Genomic DNA, 21,164 nt, shown 5'->3' on the forward strand with positions numbered 1-21,164 from the left:
ACACACTCTCTCTCTCTCTCTCTCTCTCTCTCTCTCTCTCTCTCTCTCGTGCTGTGGCTGGTGTGCTGTAAGATCTACAGAAGGCTCGAGGAGGGTGGACTGCAGACCAGTCCTTGGAGAGGAGGAGGAGGCCAGGGGTGGCTTTCTAGCTCTTGCTCCAGACTTGCCACCCACATGAGTTTGTGCTGTGTCCGGTGACCTCTGGGAGCTGGCGTCATCATGACAACTTTCCCCCCCCCAACCCCAATAGGATGTTCGAGCTGACCTGCACTCTGCCTCTGGAGAAGGACCTGAAGGTCACCCTCTATGACTACGACCTCCTCTCCAAGGACGAAAAGATCGGGGAGACGGTTATCGACCTGGAGAACAGGCTGCTGTCCAAGTTTGGGGCTCGCTGCGGACTCCCCCAGACCTACTGCGTGTAGGTGCAGGGCGCTGGCTGCTTCCCTGACTGTGGGCCGAGCCCTGACTGTGTGCCAGCCTGGGCCTAGCACGGCACAGACACTGTCTCTCTCAGTCAGCCCAGGTCTTATCCCCACTCCATAGATACGGGAACTGAGACCTGGACTTGTAAGTGGTGGGATTAGGATTTGAACATGCTTATCTGACTCCAAGAACCCAGCTCTTCCTCACGTCGTTATAATCAAGTTCTCCTTAAGGCACCGTCGAGGGCGGAGAGGGGAAGGAGAAGGGAGACAGATAATGGGACACACAGCCCCCGCTGGGCCCCAAGGTGAACTCACGTGTGGCCAGCCCCACCCACTTCCTGCCAACTTGGGTCTTGTCTGGGTCTGATTCTCTAAAGCTGGAAATTGGAAACATTTCAGTTCCAATTCCATGTGTATGTAAAGAAGTCCTTTTGTCTCTGGGCCTCAGTTTCTCTGTGTGTGAAACGGGCTCCCCAGTCATGATGAACAACCACACAGGGTGCCCACGGTCAAAGTGAAGGGTGGGTGATGCCGTGCGTGAGGGTACGTAGGTCACTGCACACACCTCTGCCCCCGTCAGTGTCCTGGAGCGTCTCATCTTTGTCTTGTGTTTGGGCCTCAGCTCTGGACCCAACCAGTGGAGGGATCAGCTCCATCCCTCCCAGCTCCTTCACCTGTTCTGCCAGCAGCACAGAGTCAAGGCCCCCGTGTACCGGACAGACCGTGTAGTGTTTCAGGATAAAGAATACACCATCGAAGAAATAGGTGAGTTCTCCCTCTACTGCCCTGTCTCTTGTGGGTCCTCCTCTGCTGGATGTAACCACTGGACACAGCCCACACCAGCACGGTGTGGTCTTGAGTCTTTCCAGGGCAGCACAGATGGACTAAACTGGCACTTGGTATTCTTGGGACCAGTACTTACCTGGGACACCACTGTGAAAATTAGGGGTCAAGGTGGGGCCAGGGTCAGGGTGGGTCAGGGTCAGAGCTCAGTCTAAGACCAGGTTGGGGCCTGTCTGAGGGAAAGATGAGGGGTAAGTCTGAAGCCAGGGTCAGGGTCATGGTTAGGATCATTCTGCTTCTGGCTTTGGGTGGGCAGACTGGTCAGAGTTTGGGTATAGCCCACCGCTGAGAAAGTTTTCTACTTAATCGTACTAGTCTGCCAACTTGACCTTGACAGTACCTTCTGAGCCCCCAGTCACAACTCCTGCACCTGATACATCCAAAGGGTGGCAGGAAGACCTGTAGCCCCCGTCTTGCCTAATGCTCTGGGTCTGCCTCATGCTTATGCCGAGGGTCCTGCCATGTGCTCCCCGCGTGTCTGAGATGCTCAGAGGCCTGCACGGCCCACCTAGAGCAGCTCAGACTCCCCGGAGGTGTTTACAGGCCCAGCTGGCCCCTCGCCTCCTGCTGGTTTCGGAGATGTTTGATGTCAGAGCTGGTGCTGAGGTTGTAAAAGGGGAGCGAGGCTTTGGCTCCCTCATCTCAAATCCCTCTCCTCCTTCTTCGTTTCTCTGATTCTCCGAGGTCATGGCTGAGCCAGGCTCCTTTCCATTAGGCCCTAACCCCTCCCCCAGTCTCTTTTCCTGTAGAACATGTATCTGTTTTAGGGGTGGTCTCATTTCTTTCTGCTAGTCTGTGAGCAGCTTAAGTACAGGAACCAGGGCTCATGGTCATAAATTCATAGGAAAAGAAGCCAGAAAGCTAGAGTTGGTGAGGCCTGACATCTCCCTGTTTTTGCAGATGAGGACATTCAGACCACGAGTGGTTAACAACCTGCCCAAAGTCACCCCGCTGGTTAGAGGCAGAATCAGTTTCCTGGCCCGGTGGTCCTTCTGCAATGCTATGCTGCTTCCTTAGTGGCACCTATTAAAGTGGGCCGGGCAGGTTTGATGGATGAACGTGTGTATGTGTGTGTACGTTAGAATCTGTGCTGGTGAACATGGGCACACCTGAGTGCACAGACCTGTGTGTGTACATGTGTATAGACACATGTGGCCCCTCCTACCCCCAGTCAAGGTCTCTGTCAAGGGGGCTCCAAGTTCATGTTGCTGGCTGGTTGGCCAGGCTTGTCAGGGTCAGAACCACCGCCGTGTCCTCACCCCATCCACAGTACCAGTCCATGACCCAACCCCTGGCAGGTAGAGCTGTACCTGGGAAGCACGCAGGGGAGGGGAGGGATATTCACATCCAGTCATGCGCCTTTCCTAATGAGTGTGTGATCTCAGCTGCCCTGCCACCCAGCTGTGTGACTGCCCGGTGCTTCATGTCTGTCATCTGTGAAATGGGGCTAATAATAGCACTTACCTTTTAGGGTTACTTTGAGGATCAAGCCCTGTTAATATTTATGAAGAACAGTGCCTGGCTCCTGCTTTATAAGTGTTCTCTGTTACTGCTATTATTTTAGCTGCTGCTACTAATCAGAGAGATTGCATGAAACAGAGAATACTACTGAGAGCACTTAGATGCCCAATCTGGGAGAAGAGCTTGTGGAGCCTCAGAGTTGAGAGCAATCTGGAAGGGCTTCCTGGAAGGAGTGGGCTTTGGAGGGTGGGGAGAATTTGTATTGGGTGGGAAAAAGGAAGGAGAGCTTACAGAAGAGCCTTGGTCGAGTTGGTGGCAATGGGGAATCTGGATTTTAAGCCCAGAGCCTGTGGACAACGAGGTTTCCCCTACAGAGAATGAGACGTGAGGGCCAGAAGAACTGTGTCTGGGCTGGGGTGAGGCTGCAGCGTTAGCAGCTTCCCGAGGCCCTCAGGCCCCCCTACCATCTCCTGCTCACTCCGCCCTGGCAACTATTTTGTCTTCTCTCTGGGGCAGAGGCTGGTAGGGTCCCGAACCCACACCTGGGCCCAGTGGAGGAGCGTCTGGCCTTGCATGTCCTCCAGCAGCAGGGCCTGGTCCCTGAGCACGTGGAGTCGCGGCCCCTCTATAGTCCCCTGCAGCCGGACATCGAGCAGGTAGGACCTCCACCCTCGGGCCCCAGAGCCCCTGACCCTCAGCTGCCCCTCCCCAAGGACAGCTTGGATATCCCAGAAGCACCAGTGGAGACCTCAGGATTTGGCTAATCCCTCCTTGAGGAGTTTCTCCACCGCCTGAATGGTTACCATTGTTGGCCTACCAGGGGGACCTCTTGAGCCTGGCCTCCCCTGGCTGCCTGCAGGTTTCAGGGTCTGGGGAAAGAGGCTCCTCCTCCATCCCCGTGTAGGCTGGATCTCTGGCTGCCCACAGGTCATTCTGAAGCCTCGCTGTTTCAGCCTGGCCACAGGGAGTCCTCCCCTGCCATCAGTCAGTGACATTCCAGATGGCCAACCCTGTGCTGGGAAGTGGGGAGTTCAGACAGGGCGAGCCTATGACAGAGAGGCAGAGCAGCCATCAGGAGGGCCAGGGGAATCCTCCCAGGCAGAGGGAGGGAGGGCAGAGGGGCGGCAGGCCCAGGGGTGACAGGGGGAGGCTTCCTGGAGGGGTTTGGAGGAGGAGGAGGAAGAGGAGGAGGAGGAGAGAAAAGGTTACAGGCAGAGATGGGCCGAGGCAGCCTTTGTGGCACTAAGGTGCCTTTGTGGACAATGCAGAGAACATCCTCTCTGCTCTTTGGAGCTGAGCTCTCCTCCCCTTGGTGGCGTGGCCACCAGCTCCCCAGAGTGGCACTGCAGGTGTTGAAATGTCAGCTCTTTCATGCTCATGTGAACCAGAAGAAGTTAGGTCGATCCCTGCTCCTTCTTCTGTAAGATGGGGACAGAGATAACAGCCGGCTCTCAGAGAAAGAGGGAGCTAAGTGGTGGCAGGTAGAGTGGTTTCCTGTCCTGGAAACCCTCTGAGCCCCGATCACTAAACCATGCTCTCTGAGCCTCCACAACTGTGTACACCATCCCCAAGGCTGAATGCCCCCTGCCCTCTTCCGCCTGGCACAGTGAGACTCAGCAAACATCGCTGTCTCCGGAGAGCCGCCCTGACCCCTGATCCCCAGGTGCTACCCCAGTCCTCGGCCTGTGGGGCAGTGGGCTCGCCCCTGTGGTTGGCCCTATGGGTGCTGAGCCGCTCCATGCAGGGCCTGGGGTTTCTCTGTCCTGTGCTCCAAGTATCCAGTGCAGAGCAGGTGGTCAGGAGATGTTGGGTGAATGAAGAGGGTGGCAAGAGAGCAGGGTCGTGTCTCCCTCCCCAGGGGAAGCTGCAGATGTGGATCGACCTGTTTCCAAAGGCCCTGGGGCGGCCGGGACCTCCCTTCAACATCACCCCACGGAGAGCCAGAAGGTGACTTACCCCAGCCCAGGCTCAGAGCTGAGCAGGGTGGTGGACTGGTTGCTGCGGGTGGGAGCAGGTGGTGGCTCTTGGGCCAGGCTTTGGGCCATTCAGGGCTCACTCTTGTGCGGGCCTGGCCAAGTGTCCAGCCAGGCAAGCAGCAGAGTCTTGGGTGAGCTGACTTCTTGGCTTCTCGGACAAGGACTGCCCACCCTTTGGTGGGAAATCCACATGGATTTGAGTCATCCTTCTCTGCAGGTTTTTCCTGCGTTGTGTTATTTGGAACACCAAGGATGTGATCCTGGACGACCTCAGCATCACCGGGGAGAAGATGAGCGACATTTATGTGAAAGGGTAGGAAGTCACCATCCTTCCCACCCGTCCCGACTCCACGGTGTCGCCCCTGCTCCCTCGGGGGTGGTGGTTGGTTGGGAAAGGGAGAACTCTGGTGTGGGGAAGGGGGAGAACAAGAAAGGAAGGATGGCCTTATGGGAGTGGTCTCTGCCTTTGGGGAGTCCATCCCCACCAGATTTCTTCTTCCACATTAATCTTTGCGTTGAACTTACAAGGTTTGAGGATGTCCCTCAAGAGAGGAGTTAGAACATTTTGAAATTTATGGCACATTTGGTACATCAAATTATTTTTCCTTTATCATTTACCAAGTTCAATGACCTTCTTAATTCCTTGTTTGCTTAAGTTGAGGCTGTGTATTGTGGTGGAGACCTTAATTAGCCATGTTCTCTAAAATGTGTATGTCTAGTTGGATGGTTGGCTTTGAAGAACACAAGCAAAAGACAGATGTGCATTATCGGTCCCTGGGAGGTGAAGGCAACTTTAACTGGAGGTTCATTTTTCCTTTTGACTACCTGCCAGCTGAGCAAGTCTGCACTGTCTCCAAGAAGGTGAGTGTCATTCCTCTCCCCAGTGGTGTTAGTCCCAGGGCTGTCAAATATCAGCCTGATCACTGTCAGAGCCGTGTCACTGTCATACTCTTACCGCGGCCCCACCATTGTTGGAACCACCTCGGCTCTCGCTGCATAACAGCCACCACCATTGTCCCATCACTGCCAGAGTCACCACCACCACCATGTCCACCATGCCCACTCCTCCTACTTCTGCCATCATTGCCATCGTTAGCATTTCTGCCATGCCACAATCTCCCCCACGCCAGCGCTACAACCACTGTATGTAGCTAAGTCTAAATCCTAACAAACCAAGCCACAGGGAGGGCCATGGGCTCAGAGTGGGGAGAACATTGGTAGGGAAACCCCGCACGGTCATCAGAGAGCGGTGGGGCAGAACCCCTAGGTTCAGAGAGCGGCCCCAGAGGGCTCTCTGGCCTGCGGTTTGGGTTGTCTGGCCACCCGGTTAGATCAGGTGTTGCTTAGCCAAGTCCCTGCTGCTTCCCCCTTTCTCCCATTTCTGTGCCTAGGGCCTGTGGCCACTGTCCAGGCTAGTATCTCTCAGACCTGGGGACGCCCGGTGCATCAGCCGGGGGAAGGGGCAGCTCCAGAGACCTCAGCTCTTTGTGGGTCAGCGTCTTCTAGTTGAGGCCTCATCTGGGCCGTGAACTCTTTCCTCCTGAAATAGGCGGGTCCCAAGGCGGGTGGTGGCCCCGAGCCTGCCCTCAGGGAGCAGCCCCCAGAGCACATTGAGGAGGGTGCTGTGGGCAGGCAGCTTCTGGAGGCGGAGGGCCCCTCTGTTGGAGCTTCTAACTATTGCGTCCCACCTAGAATCAGTTCCACCTGCACGTGCTTTCCTGCTGCACAGGGTGAACGAACGCCTCGCTGGAGTTTGGGTCCTGCTGGTCCCGTTTCCTTCCAGAGGTGGCGCAGGGCTTCAAGGCAAAGCTTCTGTGCCTCCTCTTTCTGTCCTGAACGGTGGTGTGGCTTAAAGAAGGGAAATATGTAATGGACCTCGGCTGCCTAGGTCCTCTTTATCCTCTTCATTACATCCTTCCCCCATGACCCCTTCCTAACCCAACAGACAGAATCATCTGCACTTCAGAGAAACCAGAGTGTTCCGCTGAACATTCTGAAACCATCAAACGAAAGAAAATATGGGTTAAATAAGGTTTAATGAATTCTTTCACCCAGGGATGCCTACCAGAAAGCAGAGTTTAGCAACAGCCCTGGATGCTGTGCAGTCAAGGAAAGCCTAGCCTATTAGTAGGTTTAATCTTGTTTGCCTTTGTTCAGCATGTTTGTCTATCAAAAGATGTTTCCATAACAAACCAAATGCTGCATTTGCTGGGGAGAGCTCCAAGTCAAACAAACAATGCCTGTCCTTGCTGTGGACGGAGGGAATGGGGAAGGGCGGCCGGGCCCTCCTTCAGGCCACCTTCCGTGCTCAATCAAGCCCTACACGGGGTGAGGCGTGGCTGGGGAACCGAGGCTGAGAGATGCCGATCGGCCCAACACGGGAGGCGGGACCACCTCTCTGTTGTGACAGGCGGAGATGGGTGCAAGGAGTCGCAGGGAGCAGAGTCTTCTGTTCTTGCTACAAAGTCGGAAGAGAGAGAATCTCCTGGCACTGTGGCAGGTGATTTGAGACAAATGACAAAGGCGCGAAGCAGCTATAGTTGAGTGAAGGAGAGAAAGGGAGCTAATTGGTGGTACCCGGCAGTTCTGAGGGCCCAATGGGATTGCTGATAAAGAATTTGAGGGGGCTCCATTTTGGCAACAGTGGGGTTTCATCTCTGCCCTTTAGACACCAGCAAGGAAGGAGAGAGTTGAGCTGACCCACAGTGGAGTTCCAGAGGAAGAGAGGGGCTGAGGGGACCGACCCATTGGCCCGATGGCCCGCAGGCCTGGGCTGGCCTTGGGAGAACGAGAAGGCTATGGGGGATGCTGAGCCGGGAGGAGTCAAGGAGGCTGGGAGAGGCACACCCGGAGTGGGGAAGGCTGAGGGAACGGGACTTCCGCCCTCTTGGTGCCAGGCTCCGGAGAGGGTGGCTGGAGGGGGTGTGTGGCAGAGGTCAGAAGAGGAGGTTGAGAACAGTCAAGGGGTTCTGAAGTCAACCAGGAACATGAGGGAGGAACTGGCTTGACCCGAGACAGGGCCATCGGGTCCCTCTGGGAGAAAGGACCCTGGGAGGAAGGTGGAGCCGTGCCCACAGTGGGGCACCAATCAGCTGGTCTGGGCTAGGGGACTAAGCCTGGGGGCGGCTAGTGCAGGGGCACTGCACAGCCTCTGGGCTCCTTGGTCCTGCTGCAGAGCCAGCCCTCTGCCGAGGGGTTCAGTGCCTCTGGCAGGCAGGCCCTCCAGGGACCCCATTAACCAGACGAGACTGTTGTAAAGCACAAGGTCTCCTTTCATCCGGCGGCTTTGAACCACCGCTGGTTGCCCCGGCCGGCTCCCCACCTGGAGCCCAGCACACCCACCAGATCCGGCCTGTGCGGATCTGTGCAGGCAGCCACCCTGCAAATAAACAGCTAGTAAAAGGGCCAAGACTGGGAACGTAATGAGTGCCTGGGACCTGGGGGGCCATCCCCAGGCTGGAGCCCCAGCCCAGCTGCTCCCACCAGGGGCTGTTTGAACCTCTGGCTCATTACTGAGCCCATAAACCGGGCCGGCCAGAGGCACGGAGGATGCTGGCGTCCTGTACAGGCGGACCTGCAGAGCTGGCCATAAAAGCCGTGCCAGAGGAGGGAGGCACCTGCAGGAGGGCTGGGGCCCGGAAAAGGGGGAGGCACCAGATGGGGGTCGGGAGTGAGGGGCCAGGTGGGGACCTGAGCCCCTTCATCAACCCAGGCAGCAGTCCAGGCTGCAGCCAGCTGCTTTGCAAGGTGATCATTCCTCAGGGGGCACCGGCCACGGTCTTTGGCCACGGGACCTCTGTGGGGTCCGCGTGATCTGGAGTGGCCACCAAGGCTGTGTACACAGGGCACCTGGGCCCAGACAAACCCTGTGTGGTCATAAGTGCTTCCCGACTCCCGTGGAGTCTGTCCCCCTGAGACTGGGTCCAGGTCCCTGCTGTGACCTGGCACCCACCATCTGCGGGATGGTCAGTGGGTCCTTGCCACCCACTCAGGTAAAGCTACAGTGAGAGGAGAGAGAGTAGGTGTGAGTGGGAAAGGCCCAAGGACAGTCCTTTGGGTTGAGTGTGACTGCACCCAGGGGCGGATCCAGGCCTCAGAGTGCCAGTCCCCAGCCCTCAGCTGCTCCACGAGGCCTTGGTGGAGAGAAGCCCAAGACAGTGCTGTTCCAGGCTGACTGGTCTGAGGGAGGGGAGAGGGCACAGCAGTGGGCTGGTGAACTTCCCAGCACCGGGAGCTTTCGGTGTGCCCCAGGGCAAGCTCTTGGAGGTGAAGGTGGGGTGGGCTGGGGGTACTGCCCCCAATGCCAGCTCCTTACAGTGGTGTGTCAGGGGGTCCCCACTGACACCCAGGTTCCCAGCCGGTCCACCTTGTCCCCAAGATCACAGCGGCAGGATTAAGAGACTCTTGAACCTGACTGACTGGGTTGGAATCCAGCTTGCCACTTCCCAGCTGGGTGACTTGGATAAATTACTCGCTCTGGTTTCCTCAAGATAGTATCTCCTCATAGGTCGTTGGAAGCATAAATGATTTCATAGTGGGGAAAAGGCTGATGCCTAAGAAGTGCATATTAATGTTGTTTTTATTAGCTGTCAGACCTTGGGCAAATTCTTAACTTCTCCAAGCCTTTGTTACATCATCTGTAAAACGGCAATGAGAACGTTGACTTACGGAATTGCAAGGATTAAAGGAGCTACCTTATGTCAAGTGAGCCTGCATGGTCCCCTCCTGGGCCCTTGAACACTGCCCTCTGGGGTCTCAGCAGTCTTCCTGCCAGGACCTGACTCTGGCAAGTCCCTAAGGGACGTCCCCCTCCACTGCCTCCTCCAGGCAGCCTTCCAGGCTAGAAGGGACCCCTGCTCCTCTCTAATCCTGCTCTCCTGCTTCCTCCTCTGCTTCTCCTCTGGGCCAGGATGCTTTCTGGAGGCTGGACAAGACAGAGAGCAAGATCCCCGCCCGAGTGTTATTCCAGATCTGGGACAACGACAAGTTCTCCTTTGATGACTTTCTGGGTGAGCACCATTTCCGGTCAGCACCATTTTGCCTGTCGGGGCTGCCCCAGAACCCCTGCTGTATGTTTGTGGGCCTCTCTCAGGCCTTGTGGGAAGGCTGGCAGGAGGACCAGGGAGCTCAGGGTCACTGGTCCCTGGTGCTGAGTGAGGTCGGTGACACAGAGTAGTGCCAGGGTGATCAGGGTGGCCAGCAGGGTGGCCTGCCAGCCGAGGTGGCATTGAACTCTGGGCCGTGTTGGTCGGTAGGACCCAGGGAAGGAAGAGAGGGGAGCGCAGGGTGAAGGCAGTGCAAGCAGGAGCTCCGTCACTGGCTGTCTGGCCTTTCACGTGACAGGATCCCTGCCACCTCAGTCTAGTGAGTGAGTGGCTCAAGGCTCTCTTTGCCCTTGTGCCCCAGAGACTGAGCAAATGAACACACCTGGGGCCAGGACTCTGCTTGGGGAAAGTGTGCTGCAACCCTGACTGCGGAACAGGGAGCGCTGGGTTGGAGGACGAGGTGGAGATGGTGCCTTCACAGGGGGAGGTGTGGGGCCCGCTGGCTGGACTGTCGAGTAGCAGCCCCATCGCAGCTATAAAAGTTCACTGGGAAATTGTGGCCTATCCCTACAATAGGATGTTATTCAGCCGCAAGCAGAAATGAGATCATGCTACACCATGGGTGAACCTTGAAAACACACCAAGTGAAAGAAGCCAGACGCAAAAGTACAAACATCGTATGATTCCTTTACATGAAATGTCCGCAATGCGTTAATCCACAGAGGCAGAAAGTGGTTGCCTGGGATTGGAAGGAGAGGAGGTTGGGGACCGACTGCTCGTGGGTCTGGTGTTTTTTTAGGGGTGAGGAAAATATTCTGGAATTAGATAGTGCTGTTGGTCTCACAACTCTGTGAATATACTAAAAGCCACTGAGTTGTACACTTTACAATGGTTAAAATGGTGCATTTTGTCATGTGAATTTCCCCTCGGTAAAGAAATAGTGAACCTGTGAGAAAGGTGGCCCAGGAAGTCATGAGTCCTGTGTTGCAGTTCTGCTCTGCCACCTGGGGGCAGGGCGGGCTTGGACGAATCACTGGAGCCCTCCCTGGGTGGCCCGTGATTGCAGAAGTCACCGAGCTCTTGGGCCCCTGCAGAGGATGCTCTGAGGAGCAGCCCCAGCAGGCATGGAGAGGAGGGCTGCCTGCCCGTCGGGCTGCTCTTCACCCCACTTCCCCCTGACCCTGAGCCTGGTCCCCTGAACTTGGAGGACTGGGAGCTGCTCCACAACTTCACTGTAAAAGATTTAGGGTGTCAAAATCATAGCACCAAGTTGGACTTTTGTTCTTTTAATTATTATTCTGGAATACATAATTCCTGTGGCAAAATTAGAAACCGGAGATAAGCAATGCCTCCCCTTCCTATTTTATTATAATCTCACTACCCAGAGATAACCTTCACTAACATAACTAAGATAACCTTCACTTTGGCGTGTATTATTATTTTGGCGTGTATTATTATTTTGGCATGTATCTTATACAAGCAAACACATATGTGTTATATGTGTATTTTATATATATTTTATATATATATATATACACACATGCATATATGGCATATAGATAGCAAAATTGGTTTATGTTACACATACTGTGTTAGATCTTGATTTTGGGGAAAACAGTATATTAAAAACATTCTTTCTGTCAGGAGTTATCCATCTGCATTGTATCTGCATCATGGTGCTTAATGTCCCACCTGATGTCCCATCGGACCCTCACTAGTCCCCCGTAGGTGCATACTCGTCTCATCTCTAGGATTTCCTGTGTGAGTGACAGCCTAGGCTTACATCTTTGGACCCTTTGTGCATATCTTTCCTGAACTCTAAGAAGCAGATTTTTAGAGTCTTTGTACATTTTAGTGGTTTTTGAAACATTTTGTTCAATAGCCCTCTAGAAGGATTTTACATTTTTATATTCTCACCTGTGCCCTGTTTGCCTTAAGGGCACCATTTTCCCTAAACTTTTGCTGCCAGTGTTATCTTTTTAAAAAAAAAATTGCCAATGTGGTACCTCATTTTTATCTTTTTTTGCATTTCTTCATTACTTGTAAGGTACAACTTTAAAAATATGTTTGTTATCCATATTGTTGATGGGATTTTCTTTTTTATGGTTTTGGGATGGTCCTCTTTTATTGTTGATTTTCAGAGCTTTTTATATAGTAAGGACACATTACAAATAATTTCTCCATTTTTCAATTGCTTTTCACATTTTCATGGAATTTTTTTTTTTGCTTACAGACTAAATAATTTTTTTAGCATCAGTCTATCAATCTTGCCTTTATGAGGTGAGGCTTTAGAAAATCAATTTTAAAAAGACAAACAAAAAATTGCATTTTACTGAATGAGAAAACAGTGTCCAAAATAAAATTAAACAGGATCATCTTTTGTTTTTAAAAATAAAACTACTACTTTTTAACTCCATAGAGTTCTTTTTTTTTTAATTGGATGTTTGTATATATTGTGAAGTGATAGCCAAAATAAGTTATGTAGTTAACAATTTTTTTTCTTGTGAAGAGAAATTTTAAGATCTACTCTTTTAGCAACTTACAGTATTATTGAGATTTCTTTTTTCCCCCCTTCATAATGTATTTTCTAATTACATATTTTACTTCTTTTGAGTACTTATTACTTTTATTTTAAAAATAATAGTTAAGATCTGTAATTTTGCCATCAGGAAATAATCCTATGTTTCCTTACAGTCTTTATGTAGATATAGTATATATAGTTTAATATCCTGATTTTTACTTAATATTATCTTGGGATCATATTTAAAATGGGAAATAAACATTCGTCTGTAGTTGAGGGATGGAGAGATGTGTAGATGGTTGGATAGATAGATGAATGCTGATAGAGTTGAACAAATGTTGGATAGAATAATGACCTGATTAATGGATAGATACAGTGCTCAGCAAATGGTAGCTCTAGAGGGATGTAGATAGTTAAGTCAAAGCAGATAGATGGTATGGAAGGATAAATGGATGAATGGAAAGAAAGAAAGCTAGAAAAATAGATCCGGTCAATGAATACTTGCAGTAACTGAGCATTCCACACTGAAAAAAACCTAATCTCCTTTGTATGGTATTCAAGAATCGTTACCGAGTCCAAGCTTGCTCTGCTCACTGCACGACAGGCCAAAGAATTGGAGACGAGGTGTTGAGACAAGGAATACGACGTTATTTGGAAAGCTGGCAGACCGAGAAGATGACAGACTAAAGTCTCAAAATAACCATCTTATTAGGGTTTAGATGCCAGTTTCTTTTATAGCACAGAGAAGGGGAAGAGATGAGGAAGTAAAGTAAAAAGGCTATAAGTTTTGCAAATGTCACCTGGAATGGCCAGCCTCCGGGAGGGGATGTGTTAATTTCTTCTTTCTTGTAGCCATCCACAGGTGGACAGGTTCCGGATATTTCCCTGAACAAAGGCACTTTGGTTTAACATTCAGGCAGAGGGGCAGGGTTCCCTGAGTATAGATAGTATGTAGAGACATTATGCCATTATGTATAGACAGTATCCTTTTAGTAAACAAAAGCAGTGGAAAGCAAAGGTTAAAGTAAAAGAAACAGATCCAACATACAGTCCGATTTGGCTCTTCCCTGTTACAATTCCCCTTTGTCAATATCCATTCCACAATCTTGTGGAATAAGGAGTGATGACTGTTCTAATTACTTCATCAGATGGATCTTTCTGGGAGTGTCCATCTGTGTCAGTGTTCCAAACATTGTTTCTTTTGTTCCTCTCTGGAAAGTGTCTCCTTTACACCTGTAGCCTTAAAAAATATTCACAGCTTAAAAGTTGAGAGTTATGATGTATTCAGTGGGAATTTTGAGGGCTTCAAGCTTGGGAGGGAGCACTTCAAGTTAAGGAATTTAGCGCTTTTCTATGTATGGGAAAATGCAAGAGTCTGGGCTCACTGAAATCACTCCCTTGATATGCACCTTAGCTCTCTGGGGCCTGTATCCTGTATTCTCATATCCTGAGTTTCCTCAGGGCTCACCGGCTCACGTTGGAGGGCTGCAATCGCTAATGACTGATGTGGCAGGAAATATTCAGTTTCTCAGATCCTCTCCTCTTGGTCAGGATTTTGACCAATATTTGGGAGACATTTCATGATCAACTTTTGTCCCACGGCGCTGGGAGGCTCATCCCAGATCAGGCGAAAATTCTTGATATGCCACTCCAAGTGCTAGTTTTTGGATTAGGCCCTATTGATAATAAAAGATTCTCTGGATCCCCTATCTAATTATGATCCAGGAGACATTTTCCCTTGTTGCTTCTTCCCATACCTAGAATCACACTATTACAATTATTTTACATTATAAACGTGATCTATTTCCTCAAGATGTTTAGCCATAGAAGTTTTTTTGGAAGCCTGGTTACACACTGGGTACTGTAAGAGACAACAGTCTTATAAAATAGACAGGATATAAGTAATGCAGCTAGTAACATTGACAAAGACATAGTGCAGCAGGGAGACACAAAGTACAATTTGGCTTACAAAGGTGTAATTTACCAAATTACTGTGAGTCATAATTAGCTTAAGGGGAAGGTTTTCCTTACACCTGGAAAACACAGATTTAAACTGGTCATTTTTCAGATAGAAACCATAAAAATTATAACCATATTCACCAGTTTACTGAGTCCTATGTAACTAATCCTTCTTGTTAACAGCTTTATAAGCCATCAGGTTTCCCATTAGAATTCTTCAATTTCTTAGCCAGTTCAGCATTATGGCCTGAAAGCCAGAAACTTGTATTTATCCAAAGTCCTTCCTATAAATCTTCTTGAAGAGGAAACATTTTTACAAAGGCATCATCAGAGTGAAACCATAACTGTCTATAATGACGAAAGACTTAAGAAGGCACGTTTAAATCTGATTACAATTCAATTGACAAAGTAACTTGGTTAGTGCTGTGACATGCAACACATTTAGATAATAACTAGAATTATGACAGATAACATTTTACCAGCACACATCAAATTTTAGGAACTCCATATAATCTCTAGAATACCTGTATCATTTGCCATACAGTATAATCTAAGAAGATTTATTACTTATTTGACACTTCCCATGTAATTCAACATACCATGTGAAACTCATTAGTTAATATCTCTCTTTGGGGTGTTTCAGGGGCCCTTTGAAGCATCCCAAAGTTAGCTAGAGTTCAAATGAACTTCATTATAATTTGATTTGTGAAGTTTTGTCAAAAAAATATCAAAAGGGTTTAAACAGTCAGATGGGATTGCAGGTCACTGTGAAACAATAGTTATTCACTTAGCCGAAGTAACAATAAAAGATTTCAAAGGCAAATACAGAACAGATAACTTAAAAGGTAGAAAAACTTAAAATCTGTTATCAGAGGCAGTTCAGAATCTTAAGAAACCTTGTCTTCTTAACAGAGAGAAAAGCCAAATTCAAATTTTTCACCAGTTTACTTTAAAAATTCATTTACTCAGTTAAACTTACTTTAAACTTAGTCAATCCTGACCATGTACAAAACTCTTTTCTTGGGGTCCACTTTCCATAAACCTTCCATGACTTAACTTATTTTAGCACAATTCTAACTTTCAAGTTGTTGAATATCTGCAGAGATTAATTTTATTTTTTTTAAATTTATTTATTTATTTGTGTTTATTTTTGGCTGTGTTGGGTCTTTGTTGCTGTGCGTGGTCTTTCTCTAGTTCCGGCGAGCGGGGGCTACTCTTCATTGCGGTGCATGGGCTTTACTTTATCGTGGCTTCTCTTGTTGTGGAGCACAGACCTCAGTAGTTGTGGCATGTGGACTCTAGAGCGGAGGCTCAGTAGTTGTGGCACATGGGCTTAGTTGCTCCATGGCATGTGGGATCTTCCCAGGTCAGGGATCGAAGCTGTGTTCCCTTCATTGGCAGGCGGATTCTTAACCACTGCACCACCAGGGAAGCTCTGAAGAGATTAATTTTAGATAAAGATAATTATTTTAAAAAGTTCACCTAAAGCTCTTATCTCATTTGCATTTTCTTTCCTTAAAAGTTTCTTTACATCAAGTTACTTTCCTTGCTGACAAATTTGCAACAGATATAACAAGATTTTATTTAGCTTATATTAAACCTAGGCATAAAGAAAGTATTACACTTAATGCTGATGACTCTAATGACATGTCTATATTAATTAGATCAACAAACAAAAATTAATACTGAATATTTCTCAGTGCACATGAACCCGAAATTCATTTAACTTAATTTTTCTTGTGTTTAGAATTGTTTGGTTTGTAAGAACTTACTCTTCTTTAAGCCAATTAAATAGAGCTCATCCGCAAATCAACCCCAGCAATGTTATCCAAAGACAAAGACACATACAAGGACATAAACAAACAGAGACATCATAGTTCTCATTTCAAAATTTCAACCCTGAGTCACGTACAGCAACATAAAACCCATCAGTTTACAAAAGGAGGTTGGATTAAAATTAGGTTTCTGGAAGATGGAACAAATCAAGTTCACTTGTCTAGATGGCTGAATTTTTACAGAAAAAACACTTAGGTTTTTAATTTATCCTTGACAAGTCAATTTCTAAATTACTTTGTCCTCTTTTCAAAGTTTGCATTTTAAAAAGATGGCAGAGATGAGCATTCCTGAGAAGACCAGATAGGACACTTACATCTCAAAGATACAGTCAAGTTTTTCCTAGGATGCCTTTGTTTCCCCTTTGTTTAATATTTACAAGCCTCTTAAGATAAATAGGGAAGGTAGTCAATCAACTTGTTCTCCACTGTCAAAGTTTTCTGGGGCTCCTGTGGGGAAATTAGAATCGGATGCCTCAAGTCCAAGGGAGTCCCCTGGCCTCTTACAGGATGTCAGCACAAGGGAAATTGCCCTGCTGGAGAAGTGGCCCCTGGTCCAAATTGGGTGTCCTGTTGGATCTTAGATGGTGATACTAAACCAGGTCCCTGTGCCTTGGGGGTTATCACAGAAACTTCTATTTGATCCCCATGGGTAGGGGAAACAGGAGGCGGTGAATATGTTTGTGGCATGGGGGGGAGCAGTTGGAGAAACTGCTGGTGCAGCCTGCTCTTTTGCAAAAGACTTCTAACTGTGAGATCATATAATAATTGAGTGAGCCATTCAGGGACCATCATTCTTCTGATCCTAACATTTATTGGGTCCACACCCTATTACAATAGTACATCATGTCTTTCTTAGTCATAGGCTCATGGCTATGTTTCACCCATTTATCTAATGTACACCCCAAGGGGCTCTCCTTCAGGATAGATGGAGTATTTCCAATTTTTATAAGTTTGATAACACCAAAACACAAAAGACACAAACAAATTCCAACACAAAAGGCCCAAACAAATTCTAGCATCGGTGCACACAAAACCAAGACCAAAACCAACAAACCGGTTCCCAAATCAGGTAGACTTACCCTGCAAAACCAACAAACTAGTTCCCAAATCGGGTAGACTTACACTACAAAACCAACGAACTAGTTCCCAACGAACTGGCTCCAAATCAGGTAGAGTCCAACAACAATTCCCCCCTCCAATAGGGTACCCCAATCAAACAAATTGGCTTATCCCGTAAAGGAAAAGCCCAAGTTGAGAGGGAAATATGTTCCCAGTGTGCACACTGGAGCAACGTACCCTACAAAGTGGAGTTCATTGACTTGCAACACAAAAGGATACACAAAAGCAAAACAAGACCAAGACCAAAACAAATGAACTGGTTACCAAATTGGGTAGACTAACCATACAAAATTGAGTCTGTGGACTCGTAGAAGTTGGTCTTTTCCTTGCTTCAACTGCCAAGCGCTGCAGTAGCTGGCACTGCTTCGGGGAAGTTTGAAGGGAAGATCGTCAGGACAAATGGTCCTGGCATCTGCTAGGCCTTGCCACAGTGTTCCCTGACCTGGGCTGGCTAGCCAAAAGCAGCAAGCCTCCTGGCTGGCTTGCCAAATTTGTTACCGAGTCCAAGCTCACTCTGCTTGCCACACAACAGGCCAATGAATCAGAGATGAGGTGTTGAGGCAAGGAATACGACTTTATTTGGAAAGCTGGCAGACTGAGAAAATTGCAGACTAATGTCTCAAAATAACCATCTTATTGGGGTTTGGATGCCAGTTTCTTTTATAGCACAAAGATGGGGAGGAGATGAGGAAGTAAAGTAAAAAGGCTGTAAGTTTTGCAAACATCACCTGGAATGGCCAGCCTCAGGGAGGGGATGTGTTAATTTCTTCTTTCTTATAGCCATCCACAGATGGACAGGTTCTGGATGTTTCCCTGAAAAAGGCACTTTGGTTCAACATTCAGGCAGAGGAGCAGGGTTCCCCAAGGCAGGCCATTATGTATAGACAGTATCCTTTTAGTGAACAAAAGCAGTGGAAAGCAAAGGTTAAAGTAAGAGAAACAGATCCAACATGTAGTCAGATTTGGCTCTTCCCTGTTACAGAATTTCTTCAATTTGGCCTTGGAAAATATTTTTTAGATTTACCTCTCTCACTTAATCCTTTCAGTAACCTATGCTCCAGTCCCATTAACTTCATGTTGTTGGAATTGGATTAGGTGGAACCGCATGAGATTGCTGTTTTTATACATCAAAGATAGTTGAATACCAGAATTTTCATATGGCTCAACGCAGTAGATGGAGCTATTCTTGGAGAAGATGGATAAAATAGATGAGTAGATGAAGCAGTATAGAAGGATAGCTGCTTGGATAACTAGGTGGGCAGATGAAAAAATTGGTGGATGAACCACAATGAGATAACACTTATACCTATAAAAAAGCAAAAACAAAAACAAAAAATGGAAAATAACAAGTGTTGGAGAGGATGTGGAGAAATCGGGACACTTGTACATTGGTGGTATGCATGCAAAATGGCACAGGTGCTTGAAAAAAGTTTGGCAGTTCCTCAAAAAGCTAAACATATGACCTAGCAATTTTTCTTCTAGTTATGTACCCAAAAGGATTAAAAACTGGGACTAAGACATCTGCACACCATTGTTCAGAGCAGCATTATTCACAAGAGTCAAAATGTGGAAACAATCCAAGTGTCCATCAACAGATGAATGGATAAACAAAATGTGGTATATACATACCATGGAATATTATTCAGCCATAAAAAAGAATGAAGTACTGATACATGCTACAACACGGATGAATCTGCAAAACTAATTATGCCAAGTGAAATAAGCCAGATACAAAAGGATAAATGTTTATGATCCCACTTATATGAACTGTCTAGAATAGGCTTTTTCATAGAGACAGAAAGTAGATTTAGAGGTTAGCAGGGCTGAGAGGAGAGGGGAATGGGAAGTTATTACTTAATGGGTACAGAGTTGCTGTTTGGGGGGAATGAAAAAGTTATGGAAATAGGTAGTGCTGATGGTTGCAAAATGTTGTGAATGTAATTAATGCCACTGAAGTATACGTCTGAACATGGTTAAAATAACAAATTTTATCTTATCTATAAATATTTTACTGCACTAAAAACAGTTTAAAAATTTGATGGTTGATGGATGTAGATGATGGGTGAATGAGTGAATTTGTGTATAGTAAGATGAATAGTTGAGCAGGTGGGAAGTTCTGTTAATCAGGGCACAGTAGCAGGCATATGCATGCATGAGTAGGTGGATGGGAAGCTGTACAGATGGAATGAGAGGCAGTGGGTGGGGAGTGGAGTTTGAGCCATGGGGCTAAGACCATGGATAGAAGCTGAGGAGGCTGAACTTGCCCAGCCCCAGGGTGGCCCTAGGCTGGCAGTGACTGAGAAAGCGTGGGCCAAAGCACCCTCCTCTGCCACAGGCTCTTTGCAGCTGGACCTCAACCGCATGCCCAAGCCTGCCAAGACAGCTGAGAAGTGTTCCTTGGACCAGCTGGATGACACTTTCCACCCGGAGTGGTTTGTGTCCCTTTTTGAACAGAAAACAGTGAAAGGCTGGTGGCCCTGTGTGGCGGACGAGGGTGAGAAGAAGATACTGGCGGTAAGTCTGCTCCCTCTGGTCGGTGGAGACACGGGAGTGACTCGTCCATAGGAATCGCTGAGCACAGACGTGTTCCTCTCCCTCTCTCCTGCCCTCCCTGTCTGTTTCCCAAGACACTGTCCCTCTTCCCTGCCAGTTCCCAGCCTTCGTCTCCTCGAGGCTCATATCCCACGAAAGCCTATCTAAATCTAAAGATGCCCTAATCTCCCGTGGACCCTGTTTAATTTGTACTCTGCTCCTTGGCCTTCACAGTGATCTGTATCCTGGGTTCCCCTCTGGCTGGGCTTCCTGTGGAGGACAGGGGTCATGCCACTCCCATTTGAGCAGGACCCTATAAGGGACTGTCCTTGTCCTCTTCTCCCTGCCCAGAGGTCTGCCCAGGGGTGTGACTGGGGACCATGGAGAATCATCCTTCCTCTGCAGAGGAAGTAAATGAGTTTACTGTCCTTCCTTGGTATCCGCAGAGGGTTGGTTCCAGGAGCCCCCGTGGACACCAAATCCATGGATGCTCAAGTCTCATAGTCCACCTTCTGTGCTTGGTTTAATCTACAGACCTGAAACCTGCAAATGAGGGCCAACTGTATATTTATTGAAAACATCTGTGTATAAGTGGACCTGTGCAGTTAAAACCCATGTTGTTCAAGGGTCAACTGTACTTAGAAATGGCAGGCAGCCAGCCAATCCCTAAAGTGGCCCTTGAAATAAAATATCCATGTTGTATAACAAATTATAACAATTAATAAGAAATACTAACATCTCAAAAGAAAAATGAGCAAAGGGCATACATAGATGATACATAAAGCAGTACAGTGGCCAAGAAATATTTAAGAAGGTTCATTTCCCCTAGTAATTACATAAAGGAATGCTTTAAAATGTGAAAACATTTTTTATGTATTATATTAGAATTTTTTAAAAAATAGAAACATTGCTAGAAATTATTGCTAGTGAGGATGCAGAGAGACGGCCCTCTCATTTACCTCTGTTGGGCAGGCTAATGATTTTTACCATTTGGGGAAACAATTTAGTAATATATAGCCAGAGACTTAACAATTTTTATGCCCTTGAAATTTTTCATCCCACTTCTAAAATCTCTCCTAAAGAAATAACCCCATAACATGAAAAATTTAGGGTTTATTTATAACAACAAAGAGTTGGAAACAACCTAAACGAACCAAAATAACTGGTTTACTAAATAAATTATGGTCAACCATTGCATAGATACAGCATTAAAAGCAAACTTTAAAGAGTATATAATTATATAATACAATATATTCCTAAATGAAAGAAACAAGCTATAGAACCATATATACACAGTGTGATATTTCATATACTTGCAAAGAAAAATAGCTCTGATGAATAAAATATTAAGAGTGCTTGTCTCTACATAGTAGAAGTATGGGTGACAGTCTCCTTTTTTTTTTTTTTTTTTTTTTTTTTTTTGCGGTACGCGGGCCTCTCACTGT

General features: G+C 47.7%; 1 protein-coding gene across 23 annotated transcripts in view; it reads left to right on the plus strand.

The window, feature by feature from the left end:
* The window catches only part of DYSF (dysferlin), a 231,639-nt gene that overhangs the window by 204,470 nt on the left and 6,005 nt on the right, over positions 1–21,164 (plus strand). For all 23 annotated transcript variants that reach the window (XM_007111158.4, XM_007111166.4, XM_007111168.4 and 20 more), the window contains 8 exons: positions 251–421; positions 1,051–1,193; positions 3,249–3,388; positions 4,591–4,679; positions 4,926–5,021; positions 5,428–5,569; positions 9,618–9,717; positions 19,523–19,701. In XM_007111158.4, the coding sequence (XP_007111220.2) occupies positions 251–421; positions 1,051–1,193; positions 3,249–3,388; positions 4,591–4,679; positions 4,926–5,021; positions 5,428–5,569; positions 9,618–9,717; positions 19,523–19,701 (1,060 nt within the window). The remainder of the gene's footprint in view (positions 1–250; positions 422–1,050; positions 1,194–3,248; positions 3,389–4,590; positions 4,680–4,925; positions 5,022–5,427; positions 5,570–9,617; positions 9,718–19,522; positions 19,702–21,164) is intronic.

Source organism: Physeter macrocephalus, chromosome 12 (genome assembly GCF_002837175.3).
Source record: "Physeter macrocephalus isolate SW-GA chromosome 12, ASM283717v5, whole genome shotgun sequence".
NCBI lineage: Eukaryota > Metazoa > Chordata > Mammalia > Artiodactyla > Physeteridae > Physeter > Physeter macrocephalus.